Source organism: Leptodactylus fuscus, chromosome 7 (assembly GCF_031893055.1).
Source record: "Leptodactylus fuscus isolate aLepFus1 chromosome 7, aLepFus1.hap2, whole genome shotgun sequence".
In the NCBI taxonomy this organism is placed as follows: Eukaryota; Metazoa; Chordata; class Amphibia; order Anura; family Leptodactylidae; genus Leptodactylus; species Leptodactylus fuscus.
In genome coordinates, this window is record NC_134271.1 from 38,422,403 (window position 1) to 38,443,879 (window position 21,477).

At 41.1% G+C, this 21,477-nt stretch overlaps 1 protein-coding gene across 2 annotated transcripts in view; it reads right to left on the reverse strand.

Moving 5' to 3' along the window:
* Positions 1-21,477, reverse strand: part of EDC4 (enhancer of mRNA decapping 4) — a 310,514-nt gene that overhangs the window by 201,896 nt on the left and 87,141 nt on the right. For both annotated transcript variants that reach the window (XM_075281772.1, XM_075281771.1), the window contains 3 exons: positions 16,331-16,511; positions 6,898-6,964; positions 3,432-3,526 (listed from right to left, as the gene is read on the reverse strand). In XM_075281772.1, coding sequence (XP_075137873.1) covers positions 3,432-3,526; positions 6,898-6,964; positions 16,331-16,511 — 343 coding nt within the window. The remainder of the gene's footprint in view (positions 1-3,431; positions 3,527-6,897; positions 6,965-16,330; positions 16,512-21,477) is intronic.

Genomic DNA, 21,477 nt, shown 5'->3' on the forward strand with positions numbered 1-21,477 from the left:
AAGCCAGTACATGTCCGGGCCCGTCTGAAGTTTGCTAGAGAGCATTTGGATGATCCAGAAGAGTATTGGGAGAATGTCCTATGGTCTGATGAAACCAAACTGGAACTGTTTGGTAGAAACACAACTTTTCGTGTTTGGAGGAAAAAGAGTACTGCGTTGCATCCATCAAACACCATACCTACTGTAAAGCATGGGGGTGGAAACATCATGGTTTGGGGCTGTTTCTCTGCAAAGGGGCCAGGACGACTGATCCGGGTACATGAAAGAATGAATGGGGCCATGTATCGTGAGATTTTGAGTGCAAACCTCCTTCCATCAGCAAGGGCATTGAAGATGAAACGTGGCTGGGTCTTTCAACATGACAATGATCCAAAGCACACCGCCAGGTCAACAAAGGAGTGGCTTTGTAAAAAGCATTTCAAGGTCCTGGAGTGGCCTAGCCAGTCTCCAGATCTCAACCCTATAGAAAACCTTTGGAGGGAGTTGAAAGTCCGTGTTGCCAAGCGACAGCCCCAAAACATCACTGCTCTAGAGGAGATCTGCATGGAGGAACGGGCCAACATACCAACAACAGTGTGTGCCAACCTTGTGAAGACTTACAGAAAACGTCTGACCTCTGTCATTGCCAACAAAGGATATATAACAAAGTATTGAGATGAAATTTTGTTACTGGCCAAATACTTATTTTCCAACATAATTTGCAAATAAATTCTTACAAAATCAGACAATGTGATTTTCTGGATTTGTTTTCTCATTTTGTCTCTCATAGTTGAGGTCTACCAATGATGTAAATTACAGACGCCGCTCATCTTTTTAAGTGGTGGAACTTGCACTATTGGTGACTGACTAAATACTTTTTTGCCCCACTGTATGTGAGGTACACAAGGGTTAATGTGAGGGACATGATGGGGTTAACTGCTATTGATATGAAGCACATGGAGTTACTAATTTTTAATGAACATGACCAGATTTTTTTATCCACAATTGTCCTCGTATAGCGGTCAGCGGGTGATGTGACAGTATTTAGTCCTGTAGGGGCCACTATGGGACATAATACTTTGTGCAGTGGCCACTATTGGGTATAATACTGTGTGCAGGGGTCTCTAAGGGACATAATACTGTGTGCAGGGGCCACTGTGGGGCATAATACTGTGTGCAGGGGCCACTATGGGGCACAATACTGTGTGCAGGGGCCACTATTGGTTATAATAGAGCGTGCAAGAATGCGTAGGAGGGACTCAGTTGAGATCTTCGGTGTCGGGGGGGGGGGTTCCCATGTCAAAATTTCGCCACGGGGCCCCGCCATTCCTAGTTACGCCAGTGTGTGTGTGTGTGTGTGTGTGTGTGTGTGTGTGTGTGTGTGTGTGTGTGTGTGTGTATATATATATATATATATATATATATATATATATATATATATTAGATAGATAGATCTCTCGTGTAATATGAAGGCAAAAACCTTAGTAATTGCTAAATTATTAGAACACAACTGGTTATGGCAGGAGGGGAATGTATAAACTGTATAAACAGATTTACAGTTTACCAGGGAAAAGAAACTACAGGTGATCCCCAGATTGACCCCCTTAATACCAGAAACTATTGGAGATTCTAGTAGGAAATGTTGTCCCTATGTACAGGTTACACATTCACTCTTCACCATTTGCTGTGCATTCACATCAAAGCTCATTTCACCCCTTGATAAATATTTTGAGGGGTGCAGATTTTAAAATGACATATAACATATTGAGCACACTGTAAGAGAGAGTCAAATATTATGGCTCATTTCAGTGTAATATGGCTTATTTACACATATGATATTAAGATTTATGCATGAAATCAAGTACATATACATACCACCCATGTATCTTTGGCTTAAACTCCCTTTGACCTTTTGTTACACTATGGGGGTTGTGGGTCATTTGATGTGTTGACTTTGATACCATCCTTGGGCCATTGATGTTTATTGGCCTATTAACCCTTTCCCTGCCAAGGACCTCAGCTCTACATCCTCCCAGGGTGGCACTTCAGTAGCTGAGGACATAGCTAATATGTCCACCCTACTAATGCTGAGATCTCTGGACTGCCTGAACATACGGTATCTTGATGCTTTAAAATTCATTTTAAAGATTAGAATCTCATCTTTAAAAGGATAGGACTTCATGATAGAATTTATAGTTTTAGAGCAATTCACTGTTGAAAACGCTATTTAGCATTGAGATCCAACTGCAGATCTCAATTCCCGACTGCATTTCAACAGTGAATCGCTCCAAAATTTTAAGGGGGTTGGCCACTTTCAGACCAATATTGACAAACAAATGTACAATACAAAAATATACAATTTCCGAATAAACTTTCTGTATCAATTCCTCACGGTTTTCTAGATTTCATCTTGCTGTCATTCATTCTGTTATTTCTAGAGGATAAAACTCTGACCATGGTTATGTGATTTACGGTCCATGGTCATGTGATGAGAAAACAGGTGCACAGCTGATTACCAGGCAGATGTCTGATTACGGTGCTGTGATTATAACGAGCAGCACCTGTGTGCTCATCACATGACCATGAACCGTATATCACATGACCATGGTCAGAGTTTTATCCTCTAGAAGTAACAGAATGAATGACAGCAAGCCGAAATCTAGAAAGACATGAGGAATTGATATAGTAAGAATATTGGAAAATTGTATATCTTTGTATTGTACATTTGTTTATCAATATTGGTCTGAAAGTGGCCAACCCCTTTAAGATCGATCATCAAGTGCTTGGTATCATTTTAAAGATGAGATTCTGATTCAAGCATCAAGATATTTTAATGCAGCCCAGAGATATAGGGCTTTATAGGGCTGAGCGCTGAAGGTGATATTGCAGACACCGCTTCAGTGCCCGCAGCATTACAGCACCATACTACTACAATGCTGAGTGTTAACAAAACCCTTAGGGCTAGTTCACACGTGAACTGCCCGCGCGGGTTTCGACACAGAGAGAGACGCGGCGAGCCACGTCTCTCTCTTGTCAAAACCCGCCCGCCGCGAGCATCGCTGTCGCGGCTTAACCCTCTGCTGTCGGCTCAAATGAATGAGCCGACATAGGAGGGAGCTGCGGGGGGCGGAAGCCGCGCGACTGAGACAGTGCGGCTTCCGCCTGAAGAAAGGACATGTCCTTTCTTTTCTCCGCTAGCAGCAGCTCGCCGCTAGCGGAGAACAGAAGCCCGGCGGTCTCCATAGACCACCATTATAAGGGGAGGTTTTGGACGCGAAATCCGCCGTCAAAAACCTCCCCTTAGACTCACGTGTGAACTAGCCCTTAACGCGACGTAACAGTACAGTGCAGAGCAGGAAGCCATTAAAGAAGCCTACTAATAAATATACTTGCAGAGGCTATTTGTTTTTTGCCAAAAAATACATTACACAATTAATAAAGACATAACATACCAAAATCTTCATGCTCATCCTTTGAAGGAAGAACAGTTGATACTGCTGAGAGGCCCTGGTAAGGTTTAAATCTTATCTGAACATCCTGCAAGGCCCTGCAAGAAAAAAAAAAAAAAAAAAAAAATTATAACACAGAAGAAAATCTTGAATACTTGAATATAAAGATAACCTTTCAAGATATATTTATATTAATTTTAAATAATTTTCGGGACCACTGTATTTTTCTGCCCGGTAGTTCGATATATAGTACTGAGCAAATGTAATTTTTACAGTGCAGCTGAACAAATCTTTTTTTGAAGAGGCATATTGAGTGGAATTTTTCCCATCAAAAAGGTCTTCATTATGTTCTTTTGCTATAAAAACTTTCTGAATAGTTTAAAATTCACTAGACATCTTCAGAACATCCTATTGGTGCTTCTACAATCTCATATATTGTTAACTATTGCGAGCAGGGCGCTCCAGTCCCATTGTGTGAATCGACTTTCTTTGTTATTTATCTTTTTTATGTGTACTAAAATCCTACAAATTGTACAGTGCTGCAGAATATGTTGCCGCTAAATAAAAATTATTATTATTCTACACTAATGGCCACATGAATTACCAAATCATCTTTGATTTGGTAATTCATGTGGCCATTAGTGTAGAATACTCACGTTACATTTTTATATAGTGTTACTCACCGTGGCTCCTGCATTGATCTTTCAAAATCTTAACTTCACATAGATAACATGAATGACGTCAGAGACCACAGAGGCCTGCGACTGGGCCTTAGTGGTCACACTGGTGTCATGACACAAAATGATAGCAAATAAACGCTCCAGAATATTGTAATGATTCATGGGTGGATATTCTGTAAAAGAGCCAGTTTATTTTCAGCACATTCACTTTATAAGACCCACTGACTATTCCTGCCAGTTATGATTGAAAAAAAAAAAATGCATCTTATAAACTGGAAAATACAGTAAAAAAGGTAAGCATAGCTGAAACTACAATGCCATGCTGGGTAAAAGGATTGTTACATTACAGTACAGAATGGGATTTACCTCTGCAAACTTACAGCCAGCACTTGTATATGACAGCTATAGAGAAAAGATCTACAAAGATGTGGCCAGACAGGCACCTACACTTTCAGTTGCATAATGATCGCAGTTGCAGGGGGTAAGGGGGCACATGACCAGCTGAAAATAACTGGGGCCATGGACCACCATGATAGCAGTCCGATAAAGCCTGGTTCCCAGACCGCTATACATATTGTTAATGGAAAAGGCCTGGATTTCCAATAGATGCCTATCCAGGGGAGGTGACTAAAAATAAGAAATACTTACACTCACCATGCCTGGGCTCTTCAGAATCTTCTCCTAGGCTCTTCTAGCTTGTGTCTGAGGTCACGTTCCCCAAATGTGTAGCATGAGGCACATGGGGCACACCTACACCCTGACATCAGCATTCCCCACGTGAGCACTTCAACCCAAAAAAGCCAGACTGAGTGAGGATGCCCAAGAGAGATGAGATAAGGTAACCATTTCTTATTTTTAATCATCTCCCCTGGGCCTCTACTTTTTATACTCTGGAGTCTGAGGCCACTGCGCAGAGTATATTATACTGTGTCGAGGCCACTGTGGAGGATATTATACTGTGTGGGGCCCCTTCACTATTCACTTTAGACGCCATATGCTTTATAGCAACCGTGCACTATTATTACTGTATGTAATAACATCGAATGGCAATTAAACAAACAAACAAAAAAAAAAAGATACTGTCAAATGCGCTATTATTAACTGTTGTGTGAACATAAGTTAACTGCACAGAGATTTCGAGCCACAGATGCTTTCAATAATTAAACAATTTCAGGCTACTTATCATTACGGGCCAAAAAGTTTTGCTGTTAGGCTGGATTTACATTGTAGAAGTGCATGCAGTTTTAACTGCTGTAAGGAGCATTCAATGTTACTATACATTTCATCGTTAGGATAAAGACCTGGATGAGGAAATAACTGCACTTCATTCTGGAACCAGAGGTGCTTTCTTATGAAATTGAAAGTTATGGTGAAAGCTTCAGGGCATTGAAGACAAACCCAGAATACCCCTTTGGGGTACTACAGAGTTGCCTCAGTTTTACATTTTTTTCAGAGGATTCTGAGGGTTGGACATGCATGGGCATAAAAAGGGCCTTGTGTTACAAATCGGTACCTTTAAATCTTATGCCCAATTAAAAAAAGGAATTTGCACTTCCCTCCCATGAAATATACAAGTAACTCTAAATATGCCAGGCGTACATCAAATATGGCTGCTTCTCATAAGATTATAAGGTCAAAGGCTATTTCATGTTATAAGCCTATTAGCTACAACCAGTTTTCAGTAACTATATGGATATGGAAGGGTTATCTCAGACCCTTAGTAGTCACTGGCAATAAATTTTGGAGATGGTACCTCAGTTGTCACTGACAAACATACAGACATCTCATTTGCACCTGTAACATCGGGAATATGGAACATCTAAATTCCTCTTTGATATAGGGGTACAAAAGATTCTTCTTGTTCCAGCTTCTAATCCCAACCAGCTGATTACCTTGCGATGGATGATGTAAGCATGCCCAGAGTTGCAACAATTTTGGAATTATGTGGTTAGCACTTTTCGTGGAACCCAGGATAGGTAACTTGAAGCAAAGCTCAAGTAAATTAAATAAATAGATAAATAAAAAAATAAAAAAAATGGGGCTGCTGTAATTTTATAATGGATCTCCACAGGAGGGAGCAAAGTGCAATGAGACAATTGTGGTGTACAATAATTGATCCGGTCTGTAAGCCTTTCTACAATACAGATGGGTCTACCGGTCACTACTTTTCTTGCCTAATATAACTTAAAGGGGTCAGCCACCATCAGCCCAATATTGAGAGGCAAGTGTTCATTTTCTGTATCAACTTCTCCCTGTTTTCTAGACCTTTGCTTGCTTTCATTCTTGCTTGCTCCCACTGGATAAAAATCAGTCCATGATCTGGTTATAGCAGCACAGTAATAAGACATCTGACATAATGAGCCGTGCGTCTGTGACCACGGACTGTATATCACATGACCATGGACTGATTTTTATCCAATGGGAGTAAGAAGAATGAATTAAAGCAAGCAGAGATTTAAAAAACTGTAAAGTTGATGCTGAAAGTATATCAGAAAAATTGTACAACTTTTTACTTAAGTAAAATTACATTTGTCTCTCAATATTGGGTGTAAACTCTGTTAACATCAAGATTTACAAGAACACAACACAGGAGAACGCAGCTATATATGGACTGCAGCAAATACATTGTTTAATATCAGAGCACATTTAATATAGGGATGAAAAATGAATGGAGGGTAAAACAGGAGCTTGCTTACTTTATAAAAATAAATATAAAAAGCTTTTCAATACACCTAAAACATCTAAATAAAAAAAAGAAAAAAAGAATGAAACTGAAAATATAACCTTACTTTGTGTGTACACAAAAGAGCTTTATAAGAACTCCTGACTCTTCTTCATCCATATCCAATGTATCTTCTACAAACATGGAAAAAAAGAAAAACAAAAGAAAACTTACTACATGTTTGTTAAATAACCTAAATAAAACAATTCATGTTTCAAAATGCATTACATCTAGAGTTCGTGAGCTGCTAAGAAACATCATAAAACTGATACGTAAAGTAACAGTTATAGAAGGTTTTCCTACTAACAGAATAAAAAAATAAATAAAAAAAATTAAGAGTCAAAGATTTTTGCAAAGATAAGCAACCAAAAATTTGCAGAGTTTTAAAGATTTTCTCCAATCATCTTAATGGTGCAAGCCTTTTATTATGATGGGATCAGCGCCGCACCTCCCATGAGGCGACCTGAAGCGACCGCTTCAGGCGGCACTATGCCAGGGCCTCGGGAGGGTGGCATTTTTGCTGACCTAAGCCAGTCCAGGACAAGCTGTCCTGGACTGGCTTGGCGTCACCGTGTCTGCAGCCCAACACGGGAAGCGAGCTGTGTATTGGGGCGGCCCTGCTGGACGCAACGCTGCTCCAGCGGCCGCCCCTCACACTCAGGCAGACAGCAAGTCCTCTCCCTGCCTGCTCTCTGCCTGCGAACTCCGCTTGGCCCCGCCCCCCTTTCAGCTCGACCCCACCCCCTTCTGCTCGGCCCCGCACCCTCAGCTCTGCCCCTCCTCCGGGGGGGGGGGGGGCTTTCTGACGCTGCTTCAGGCGGCAGAAAGCCCAGGTTCACCCCTGGATGGGATACAATGGATATGACCCAGAATGCAGAAACTTTCTATGGTCAGCAACTTGACAGCAACCAAATGATTTATTTTATTTTTTTTGTGTCCGGATTATATTCGCATGCATATAATATCCCTGCCTGATAACCTGGCTACAATAGTAATAAAAATTTCTGCATTCATGGCTACATCCATTTGCAACGTATAAAGACAATTAAATTAATTCAATAAAACTGTTTATATTTTAAATATTTATAAAAATTATTTAACCTTTAACTGTCCACAAATTTATATACCAGTATTTCATTTGTACATAATAAAAGCTAAGTTTAATTTTGAACTGCTTTGTTAGATTCCTCATTTTTCTGCTTCTTCTATTAAGCTATTTCATAGTCCCATCCTATATTGTTGGTTATTGTGCCAAATACAAAGGGTCAATAACAATTGTTCAAAACATCAAGATTTTTAGAGTAAGCAATTATTATGGGAGAAAGGATATGACCAGAATGAACTAGTCAGGATTATGGATAAAACAATATAACAAAGATTCATAAATATGGATGAATAAATATCCAAATAAAATTCTGATAAAAAGAGGCCCACTGCACAGGAATAAGAGCATGAACCATATAACTCAGAATCAGGCAAAGTTTGAAACGTTACTCAAGACAGAGTGATCCTGGAACATGGTGGAAATGCTCCTGTCAAATGTTGACGTCCTGTATCTGGATGCAACACAAAAATTCAGAAAGCTGCTTTGTTCAGATGGTGTGAACCCTGATCAGTACAGTATTCCAACAATTATGTGCTGAATAGTGACATTCCTTTTCTCAATCGGATCTTCCAGTCAGTCTGTCTAACCCCAATGCAATATTGTATTAATTAGCTCTACCCTGCAGCCATCTTGCCTTGGCTACTTCTGTCCTCCTCTTCTCCACATTAGAGGTAATAATTTACCTGTCCTTTAGCTCCCTTGGGGCACTGCCCTTCTTGGGATAGGCAGCTGCTGTTCTGACACCCAGGGCTCCACAGGGCCATATGTTGGGAGCTGACGCTTTGTGCCAAAACAAGGTGCACTTTTTTGCTATACATTAACAGTATACCTTTTTGTTTGGCCATGTCCAATATAATTGCTGATCTCTTCTCCCTACATTATGGCCAAAGGTTCTCTTGTTAGCTCTGGAAGGCAGCTCACAGTCTGCAGACCCTCTGATAACACCTCCTGGCAATAGATGTCTTCTATCTTTTTACCACCACCATACCTGCATTGCTTTACATAAGAAGAGTGGCCATCAACTTTCTAAAATCAGCCTCACAGAAAGTCAGTCTCCCCCTGCAGCAGGTTATGTAGAGGAGGTTAAGATAGATGGCAAATTATTACAACAACATCTCCAAATTGAGGTGCAGAGGAGTGTAGTTTACACCTGGAGGACACCAGAGTCCAGATATCTGCTAAACTGGCTGAACTAGAAAAAGGAGGTTACGGTAATTTTTATTTTGTATGGTGTTGGGGGTGGTGCTATAATAATGGCATTTCAAGACTGGACATGAGTAATGCAGTGGACATGATGTATCTGGACTTTTCAAAGGCTTTTGATACTGTTCCACATGAAATGTTGGTATGCAAAATGTGAATGTTGGGACTGGGGGAAAACATATGCACTTGGGTTAGCAACTGGCTCACTGATGGGAAACAGAGGGTACTTGTTAATGATAAATATTCAGACTGGGTCACAGTCATCAGTGGGGTGCCACAAGGGTCAGTATTAGGTCCTCTTCATTTAAGATCTATTAATGACCTGGTAGAGGGTTTACAAAGCAGGGTGTCCATATTTACAGATGATACTAAACGTTGTAAGGTAATCAATAATGAGGAGGATTATAAGGGGATCTAAGGAAACTGGAAGCTTGGGCGGAACCTTGGCAAATTAATTATAATGTTGACAATTGTAAGGTTATGCACTTTGGTCGACATAATAAAATGTATGATTATGTATTTAACCCCTTCCCGCCGATGGCATTTTTTGATTTTCGTTTTTGACTCTCCTCCTTCAAAACCCTATAACTTTTTATTTCCCCGCTCCCAGAGCCATATGAGGTCTTAATCTTTGCGGGACAAATTTTTCTTCATAATGCCACCATTAGTTATTCCGTTTAATGTACTGGGAAGCTGGAAAAAAATTCAGAATGGGGTGGATTTGAAGAAAAAAATGCATTTCTGCGAATTTCTTATGGGCTTCGGTTTTACGGCGTTCACTGTGCAGCCAAAATGAAACGTCCCCTGTATTCTGTGTTTCGGCACGATTTCGGGGATACCAAATATATGTGGTTTTATTTACATTTTAACCCCTTTAAAAAATCCAAATCCGTGATTAAAAAAAATAAATAAAAAAAAAAAAAAAAAAAGGGGGGCCACACGGTGGCTCAGTGGTTAGCACTGCAGCCTTGCAGCGCTGGAGTCCTGGTGTTCAAATCCCGCCATGGGCAAAAAACCATCTGCAAGGAGTTTGTATGTTCTCCCCGTGTTTGCATGGATTTCCATCCCATATTCCAAAAAAAGACATACTGATAGGGAAAAATGTACATTGTGAGCTCTATGTGAGGCTCACAATCTACATTTAAAAAAAAAAAAAATAATAATAATAATTCTAAAAGTCGCCATATTCTGACAGCTGTAACTTTTTTATACGTCCGTGTACGGGGATGCATAGGGCGATTTTTTGCGGGGCCGGTGTACTTTTTTTGTTCTACCATTTTCAGGAAATGCTATTGCTTTGATCACTTTTTATTCTAATTTTTATCAGAATCAAAACAGTGAAAAAACGGCGGTTTGGCACTTTTGACTATTTTCCAGCTACGGCGTTTACCGTACAGGAAAAATATTTTTATAGATTTGTAGAGCGGGCAATTTCGGACACGGGGATACCTAACATGTATGTGTTTTACAGTATTTAACTACTTTTATATGTGTTCTAGGGAAAGGGGGTGAATTGAATTTTAAAAAAAATATATATATAAAAAAAATTTTAAAAAGTATTTAACTTTTTTAAAATAAAATTTTGCATTTATTAGACCCCCTAGGGGTCTTGAACTCCAGTGCTAATGCATTGCAAAATACCGGCACTTCTACATATAGATTATACAGCCTGGTCGCGGTTGGAAGGAAGGACCTGTGATAGCACTCCTCCTTACACTTGGGGTGAAGCAGACGGTCACTTACAGTGCAGCCAAGTCCCATCAGGGTCCCATACATGGGGTGGGATTTGTTCTGCCGCATGGAGTTCACCACAGACAGTATCCTTCTGTCACCCACCACCTGTACTGGGTCCAAGGGGCTCCCCAGGACAGAGCTGGCCCTCCTGATCAGCCTGTCAAGTCTATTTCTGTCCCAGTTTGATATACTGCTCCCCCAGCAGGCCACACCGAAAAAAATGGCTGAGGCAACCACACAGTTGAAGAAGGCCCTAACAAGTGTCCCCTGGACTCCGAAGGCCCTCAGCCTCCTGAGCAGGTAGAATCTGCTGTGGTCCTTTCTGTGCAGCGCCTCCAGGTGATCAGCCCAGTCTAGTTTATTGTTGAGGATCACGCCCAGATACTTGTAGGTCCTGACTATCTCAATACATGTTCCTTGGATCTCCACTGGGGTTGGAGCACCTTTCCATTTACAAAAGTCCACCACTATCTCCTTGGTCTTCCCAGCATTAATTCTGAGCTGGTTCCGCTGGCACCATTCAACAAAATCCCGGTTTAAGTCTCCTGTATTCCCTATCGTCGCCAACAGTGATAAGGCCGACTATAGCAGAGTCATCGGAGTACTTCTGTAAGTAACAGCTGGATGAGTTGTGCCTAAAGTCAGCAGTGTACAGTGTGAAGAGAAATGGGGCAAGAACTGTACCTTGTGGTGCCCCCGTACTACAGATCAGTGTCAGACACACCGTCCTGGGCTGTCACATACTGAGGGCGGTTTGTCAGGTAGTCTAGTATCCAGTTGGACAGGTGGTGGTCCACTCCACTAAGGTTCAGCTTCTCCCTCAGAAGCCCTGGCTGAATGGGGTTGAACGCACTGGAGAAATCAAAGAACATTATTCTCACAGTGTTCCCGGGTTTCTCTAGGTGAGAAAGAGCTCTATGAAGAAGGTGGATGATGGCGTCATCTACCCCAATTTCCGGCCGGTAGGCAAACCGAAGGTGGTCCAGAGCGGAGCTCTCTAGGGGGTGTAGGTGTGTCAGGACCAGTCTCTCTAGGACCTTCATCAGGTGGCATGTCAGTGCTACAGGTCGGTAGTCATTGTAGCCCATCGGGTTGGGTTTGTTTGGGACTGGTACCACGCAAGATGTTTTCCACAGTCGAGGTACCACTCCCAGCTTTAGACTCATATTGTACATGTGCGTAATAATGCCATCTAGCTGGTCACTGCACATTTTAAGAACTCTTGCGCTTATACCATCAGGTCCTCCGGCCTTGTCTGTTTTAATCTTCTTCATTTCCCGACATACCAGAGACTCCTTGCAGGTTCAGATAGTCAGATTGCAGTATTTTTCTCTTTAAGAAAGTCATCCAGGCCGTATTTAAACTTGTTGAATGAGTCCACCATCCAGGAGCAGAGAGTTCCATAGCCTCGCTGTTCTTACTGTGAAGAATCCCCTTCTATGTTTCTGGTGACAGTGACAGTGACAGTGACCTAGAGATGTCTCCTTGTCACTGTCACTGGACTAGGAGTAAAAAGATCCTTAGAAAGTTCTTTGTATTTGTCACTTCATGTGTTTGTACATTGTTATTAGATCTCCCCGTAGTCTGCTTTTCTCTAAACTGAATATCCCCAAGTTTGTTAATCTATCGTTGTACTTCAATCCACCTATTCCCCTAATAATTTTGGTTGCCTGTCTTTGCACTTTTTCAAGTTCACTTATGTCTTTCTTGTATATCGTGTCCCAAAATTGCTCACAATATTCTATTTGTGGCAGTACCAGTGATTTGTATAAAGACATAACTATGTTCTTTTCATGAGAATCTACACTCACCGGCCACTTTATTAGGTACACCATGCTAGTAACGGGTTGGACCCCCTTTTGCCTTCAGAACTGCCTCAATTCTTCGTGGCATAGATTCAACAAGGTGCTAGAAGCATTCCTCAGAGATTTTGGTCCATATTGACATGATGGCATCACACAGTTGCCGCAGATTTGTCGGCTGCACATCCATGATGCGAATCTCCCGTTCCACCACATCCCAAAGATGCTCTATTGGATTGAGATCTGGTGACTGTGGAGGCCATTGGAGTACAGTGAACTCATTGTCATGTTCAAGAAACCAGTCTGAGATGATTCCAGCTTTATGACATGGCTGCTGAAAGTAGCCATCAGATGTTGGGTACATTGTGGTCATAAAGGGATGGACATGGTCAGCAACAATACTCGGGTAGGCGTTGGCGTTGCAACAATGCTCAATTGGTACCAAGGGGCCCAAAGAGTGCCAAAAAAATATCCCCCGCACCATGACACCACCACCACCAGCCTGAACCGTTGATACAAGGCAGGATGGATCCATGCTTTCATGTTGTTGACGACAAATTCTGACCCTACCATCCGAATGTCGCAGCAGAAATCGAGACTCATCAGACCAGGCAACGTTTTTCCAATCTTCAATTGTCCAATTTCGATGAGCTTGTGCAAATTGTAGCCTCAGTTTCCTGTTCTTAGCTGAAAGGAGTGGCACCCGGTGTGGTCTTCTGCTGCTGTAGGCCATCTGCCTCAAAGTTCGATGTACTGTGCGTTCAGAGATGCTCTTCTGGCTACCTTGGTTGTAACGGGTGGCTATTTGAGTCACTGTTGCCTTTCTATCAGCTCGAACCAGTCTGGCCATTCTCCTCTGACCTCTGGCATCAACAACGCATTTCCGCCCACAGAACTGCCGCTCACTGGATGTTTTTTCTTTTTCGGACCATTCTCTGTAAACCCTAGAGATGGTTGTGCGTGAAAATCCCAGTAGATCAGCAGTTTCTGAAATACTCAGACCAGCCCTTCTGGCACCAACAACCATGCCACGTTCAAAGGCACTCAAATCACCTTTCTTCCCCATACTGATGCTCGGTTTGAACTGCAGGAGATTGTCTTGACCATGTCTACATGCCTAAATGCACTGAGTTGCCGCCATGTGATTAGCTGATTAGAAATTAAGTGTTAACGAGCAGTTGGACAGGTGTACCTAATAAAGTGGCCGGTGAGTGTATATTACTGTGTATTATCCTGTACCGATATTACTATGCTGCTGTAACATGCTGAAAAGCTGCGTAGTCTGTAGCTATAATGGCGACCGTTCTGCTTCAGAAATGAAATGACAATTTTTGCAATGTATTGTAATGCATTGCATTAGTGATCAGACCCCCTGGGGCTCAAGACCCCTAGGGAGTCGAATAAATACAAAAAAAAAAGTAAAAAAAAATAAATAAAATATAAAGTATAAAAAATTCAAGCCACCCCCCCCCCCCCTCCTTTCCCTAGAACACATATAAAGCTAATACTGTGAAACACATACACATTAGGTAGCCCTGTGTCCGAAAATGCCCGCTCTACCAAACTATAAAAATATTTCTCCTATACGGTAAATGCCGTAGCTGTAAAAAAAAAAAAGTTGTCTAACTGCCCCTTCCCTGAGACTGTTTTTTTCCCCCCCAATCGGAATTCAGTCCGACTATAGCCAGGCTAGATATAGGGTATCTGCAGTGCTCCTATTCCGTCGTGAAGGGGTGAATAGGAGCACTGCTGAATTCCAAGTGGGGGAAAGAAAAAAAAACAGTCCTCAAGCTCAGGGAAGGGGCAGACGGACAACCAAAACACCCCTTCCCCTTTCCCAGCATCCAGAACCTACTGCACCCAAAAACTCCGACCATTTTAATTTTTGAAATTTTCCAGTAGCTGCTGCATTTCCCCCCTAGGCTTATACTCGAGTCAATAAGTTTTCCCAGTTTTTTTGTGGTAAAATTAGGGGGGGGGTGTCGGCATATATTCGGGTCGGCTTATACTCGAGTATATACGGTAAATGTTTTTACCGTACTTAAAAACACCTCGACATACTGTGGGGAAAATTCATCAATGCTGGAGTGCTAAACATTTAAGTCAGAAAAGTAGCAAAAGTTAGTCAAGTTCGTTCAATGGTTTACAAGGTTCCACTCACATTTTGAAAAGTGTCAAGGCCTACCATATATACTCGAGTATAAGAAGAGTTTTTCAGCACAGATTTTGTGCTCAAAAAGCCCCCCTTGGCTTATACTCGAGTCAAGCAAACAAACAAAAAAAAAAAAAACTATGACTAGCCGCAATAGTAATGTATAGAGTCTCACATACAATAGTGGGGGTAAAAAAGAAGCTTTAAAAAAAATAAAATAAATAAAAGTTCTAAATCACTCATTTCCCAAGAATACATATAAAAGTAGAAAATTACTGTGAAACACTTACACATTGCAGATAAGGTTAAGTCTAAATCCTAGTAGCTCCACACCAGAGTCTGATCACATGGTCACGGGGTAATCAGAGGTTCTTTAGACCACTAGGATTTACCATCTACACTGCAGATAAGTCAGTGGCCAGGATTTATTGACACAATAATTATAGAAGAAGTCTGTCATACGGAGGAGAGAAAGCTACAGCAAAGTGAAATCAAAACAGGTACCTGCTGTGCCTATTACTATGCCTATTAATGTCAGGCATTTGGGGTTATTAATTTAGTTTCAGTAACTCCATGTGCTTCACATTAATAGCAGTTATCCCCCATCATGTCCATCATATTAACCCCTATGTGCCCCCATTTAAGAGTTACTAATATGTGAGAAATATAGAAGTACTAACACAGGACCTTAAATTATGAAGATACCTAATTATTACCTCCGTATGTCCCACATATCAGTAACTCTTATGTGAGGCACAGAGGGGGTTATTATAAGGGACATGATGGGGTTAACTGCTATTACTATGAGGCACATGGAGATACTAAGTTGTAATGCACATGACCAATCTTTTTATCTACAATAGTGGATTCCCTTCCCCCCAGCTTACGCTCGAGTCAATAAGTTTTCCCAGTTTTTTGTGGTAAAATTAGGGGCCTCAGCTTATACTCGAGTATATACAGTACTTATATTTGCAAAAAAGTTTAACTTTTCACTATCTACAAGTATAGATATACTTATGTCCATTGGAATACACCTTTAATAAATCACCCCCTTGTCTTCATTAGTATGACAATAAGATTACCTGTTATTCCTTCATAATAGATGCTAGTTTGTTTGTTTTTTTTTTGGGGGGGGGGGTTTTGGGGGGGAGAGGGGGGCGCAATCTATAAAGCATACAATGAAAACAGTATACACACACTGTACTACGGATGCAAGCAACATTTGCTCAAAGCATTATATGTAGGCGTTTTAAAATTGCAGACCTGGGCGCCAGTGTTAGGACTCTGGTGGCTATTACATCCCACAAGAAGTCTGCAATCATATGACAAAGGGGCTGATGGGATGCAAATTATCACATCACATGTTCTGCATGCCAAAGGTTATCAGATTTGATGAGAATCCATACCTACATGTAAATGTGTGAAGAGAGCTTTGAAACACTTCATGCGAAATGTCTGAAATAACCATCTTGATAAGAAGTTAAACAAAAGAAAGCATACACACCTCCACTGACACCATCGCTTTCTACTTCTGAAGGGAGAACCTCTGTATGTTGAATACGGCAACGACTAACATCTTGGATTCCAAAACTCAAAACAGGATGAGTAAGCAAAAATTCAGAAATTGAGGTGAAAGAAGCTTTTCCATTTTCCTGATCTTGATGCAACTCCATTACGTATAACACCTACAAAAATATAAAAAAACTTCTTAAAATGCATATTAAGTTACAGTTTCTAGAACAATTTCAAAAAAACAATTACATTTATTTAGGACAAAAACACACACACTTTAAAATTGTTCCCCCCCCCAAGGCTTTTGAAATTAATAGCCAATCCACTGCGTAGTGTTAACAGAACAGAGCTGTCCTTTTTGCACCATTGACTGCATACTTCAATGCCAATGGATATTAGATACAACTGATCAGTGGGAGTGTCAGGTGTTGGTTTCATCACTGACATGATATTGATGACATATCTTAAGTTTTAAGTATTTAAAACTTAAAAATACCTGTTAGAGACTCAGTGCTGTTTCTAACCAGTGTGAAAGGTAATCCTCCATTTTGTATGCTATCCATTTTGTGTGATTTTGACAGCTGATTTCGCGGCCAAATCAGCCTGCATAAAATGTAGCCCTATGTGAATTGCTAGCTTTTTTTTTTTTCTGCTAGCTTGCTAGCAGAAAAAGAAGCGACATGACCTTTCTACAGGCGTTTAATGCCTGAAAAAATGAATTGGAGTCTATGGGGCGCTGAAAAAAAAACGCTAGCGGTTTTTGGTCGCTTATTTTTGCAGCTGTTTTGGCAAAAACAGCGACTGAAACCGCTAGCTTTTTTTTTTATCATGTACTTTTTTTGTAGTGCAAAAAAAAAAGCTTAAAAAAAACAAACAGCGACCGAAAAAGCGTCAAAAACAGTGTCAAAAACAGCGTCCAATGCAAAAAACAGTGTCCAAAAAAAGCGACGCTGAAAAATCAGTGACAAAATCAGCTAGGCTTTTTTCACGTGTGAACTAAGCACAGTCTTCAGTAGTTGATACCTTTTTAAAGGCTAACTAATGATGATGACAGATTACAATGTTTCGGAACTCTAGGCTCCTTTCTCAAGTAAATTTAAAAACCATATCTGAAGGATGCATATTTACAGTGTTGGCCAAAAGTATTGGCACCCCTGCAATTCTGTCAGATAATACTCATTTTCTTCAAGAAAATGATTGCAAGCACAAACTCTTTGGTATTAATATCTTCATTTATTTTGCTTGCAATGAAAAAACACAAAAGAGAATGGGTAAAAGTCAAATCATTGATCATTTTACACAAAACTCCAAAAATGGGCCGGACAAAAGTATTGGCACCCTCAGCCTAATACTTGGTAGCACAACCTTTAGACAAAATAACTGCGAACAACCGCTTCCGGTAACCATCAATGAGTTTCTTACAATGCTCTGCTGGAATTTTAGACCATTCTTCTTTGGCAAACTGCTCCAGGTCCCTGAGATGTGAAGGATGCCTTCTCCAAACTGCCATCAAGAGATCTCTCCACAGGTGTTCTATGGGATTCAGGTCTGGACTCATTGCTGGCCACTTTAGAAGTCTCCAGTGCTTTCTATCAAACCATTTGATTTAGCGTACTGTGGCGCCATTTTGCTCCCCACTGCGTTGCCAGTCTGCTGTATATAGATGCAGTCACCAAAAGAAAAGTAATCATGGGTGAGGATGAGTTTTGTGAGTTTCACCACCGATTCAGCATTCATACCTCGCTTTTCCATGAAAAACTGGCAGGCGTTTACACCGTCCTGGTGTGGGATGTTGGAGTACAAGGATTCTACATCCATGGTGGCCAGGATGGTTCCATCTGAAAGGGGACCTATAGTGGATAGTATATTTAATAGGTCTGTGGTGTCTTGAAGGTAGCTGGCTGTATCCTTCACTAAGTGTTTAAGAGTACCCTCCACCCATCCTGAGAGCTGTTCAGTGAGAGTCCCAACACATGAAATGATCGGTCTTGCTGGGTTCCCAGATTTGTGCAGTTTTGGAAGCTATAAAGGTCCCAGTCCTTGGACTTGCTGGTATGAGGCCGCTTAGGCCTTTGGCTCCATCAGATAGGCCGGAGATAACCGTTTTCAGTTTTTTGGAGCATTCCACTGTGGGGTCTGAATCCAATTTGGAGTAGTAGTGTGTGTCAGTCAGTTGTCTGTGTGCTTCCTGTATGTAGTCTGATGTGTTCATCATGACTATGGCACCACCTTTGTCCGCTGGTTTAATGGTGATGTCTTTGTTATTTCTCAGGGATTCTATGGCTGTTATTTCCTGGGTACTGATGTTAGACGGCAGTCTTTTATTTGTATCCAGTATAGTTGATTTCACCATGTGTCTGAAACAGTCTATGTAATTATCCAGATCAAAATTTCGTCCAGTTGGAGGTGTCCAATCAGATGTCTCCTTTTTTGTTAAGATTTAAACCTCTGAAGGGGTAGGTTGGGTCTCCTCTGTCATTTGTATCATGAAAATATTCCCTCAGGCGAAGTCTTATTTGCGTCTTCTTCTGGGGGTTGGCTTCAAACTTCTAGGCCTCGGGCAAAGCCGACTGCACATGCCCGCCGGCAACAAGAGAATGGCCACTTACACAGTATTGTAAGCGGACATTTTCTTCTGGTTGGCAGGCATGCGCAATCGGCTGCCCAAGGCCTAGAAGTTTGAAGCCACGGCCGGAAGAAGACGCGAAGACGACCCGTTCCTGAAGAAGATGGAGGCGGCACTGGAGAGTTCTCTCGCAGCAGAGAAGACATCTAAAGGTAGGAGAAGAATAGCCTTTCTTAAGGCTATTCCTACGTGTTAGGCAGAAAAAAATGAGTTTTAATGATCGGATCCCTTTAAAGTTCATTTGGAAATAAATAGCTCAGGTGAATATAAGAAACTTTGTAATATATCTTATCACGGGAAAATGCTCCCACCCGATCCTCTCTTGCATGGTACTACTCAGTTCAGTGTAACAAAATCCATTTTCACTGAACACACATTGCAGTTGATACAATCCTATGGAGATCAGAAAACAGATATTCTGAAGTGGGTAACAGAAATATCGCTCTCACCAGACCATTAATTACAATACAACTTAGTCCTTATAGGACCTGCTGAAAAACTATTATAAAAAGTGATTAATAAAAAAAAAAAAGAAATCTTACAATTTATTCCAGCAGCTTGTACTTCTCTGCTAGCTTCTGCCTAACTGACAGATGAGTATATTACAGCAGATAGGAGTTTTCTCACCGATAAGATATCTCACAAACAAAAAGAAAGAACAATGGTGGCACTACTGCATAGGGCATTCAATTTCTTATCAGAGAAAATCTTATGAATGTGACCAGGGGTAAATAGGAGGGTAAACGCTGCTCCATTCAGAGTATGGTGGTGCTCACTGCAAAAAAGCTAAAGTCACAGGAAAAAACGAAACAAATAGCAGGGCACTCACCACAGCATCATAAAATCCACAAAAGACTTTACATCATCTTTAAAAAAAATCAGCATACATCAAGGAAGTGTAAAGACATTCAGAGCAGAGTGACGATCGTTTCGTGTTTTTGACACGAAATGATCGTTGCTCTGCTCTGAATTTCATTACACCTCCTTCATGCATGCGGTTTGTTTAAAGCAGATGCAATAAAGACTTTTGTGGATTTTATGATGCTGTGGTGAGGGCCCTGCTATTTTTGTTTCGTTTTATAGATCTCACAAAGTTTCTTATATTCACCTGAGCTGTTCACTTGCGTGCACACACACAAAAAGACAATGAAATGTTACACTTTAACTCCTTAAGAACGTAGCCCAAAAACGCATTACAGACACTGACTAATTTTTCTAAACTGATGTGTCACTTTATACAGCAATAACTTTGAGATGCTTTGACTTACATAAGTGATTTTGAGATAGATTTTTCTTGACATGTTGGACTTCATGTTAGAGGTAAACATTCAACAATATATTTTTTAATTATTTGTCAGAAAAAAATTATTTATAAAAAAAAAAAAAAAAACAACAACAAAAGATAGCAAATTTGATGGAAAGTTCGCCATTTGTTTTTTTGGAAGGAGGAGTTTTCTAGAACAAATTTCAGATGCCATTTTACATTGGCAGAGCCCCTAAAGTACCGGTACAATTGAAAACCCCAAAAAGTAATCCCACTTTAAAAACTATACCCCCCAAAAGAATTTCTCACGGAGTCTTATTTTGAGCCCAAGAGAAAATTCCCAAAAATGTAAGTAGAAAGTGATATTTTAAATTTTTAAAGAAATATGCCATTTCAGTGGCCAATATGTTGTACCCATTATGTGTTTAACCCCTTCCCGACATCCGCATTACTAGTACGGCGGATGCCGGATGTTTAAACATGGCGGCTGCTTGGGAGTCGGGCAGCTATACAGTAGCAAACACATAGGTATTTCATCTGTATTGGAGTCTCCAGGACACAGTGCTAAGTGTACAAACACTATATGCTTATACATACAAGAGCAGGTAGAACAGCTTACGCTAGGTTCACACTAACGCCCGGAGTCCGTTCTCAGCTTTCAGACCTGGTTCAGGCCGTGAGCGCTGGTGGGCGTTTTATGTTCTCCTCCGCGAAACCGTTTTTTTTTTAAAATCAGACACAGAGTACTGCATGTCCGACTGTGTCCAATTTAAAAAAAAAAAAAAAAAAACGGTTTCGCGGCGGAGAGCATAAAACGCTCACCGGTGCTCACAGCCGGACATCTTTCAAACCCATTCAAATGAATGGGTATGAAAGAGTCCTGCAGGTTTCCATCTCCTGCTCAGATTTGTGCAGGAAACGGAAACCTGCATGAACGGAGACCGGGCGCAGATGTGAACGAGCCCTGACTGTTATACTTTTCTGTTAACCTGGAGGCTGCAGGCCTGTAGGAGCTTGCGGCCTTCGGGTATACTGTTAACCAGTGAAGAAGTCAGCATCCTGAACCAGGGCAAGATGACGTCACTACAATGCGCCTCCTGAGCAGAGCCGCTGACTGCGCCTGGAGCGAGTAACGAAAAAGTGACAGTAGCAAGTCCATGCATCACGAGATTTAGTAAGTACTATTTATTTATTTATTTACTGTTTTGGTTGGGGAGGGAGATGGGTGGGAGAGTAGCTTAATATTAGA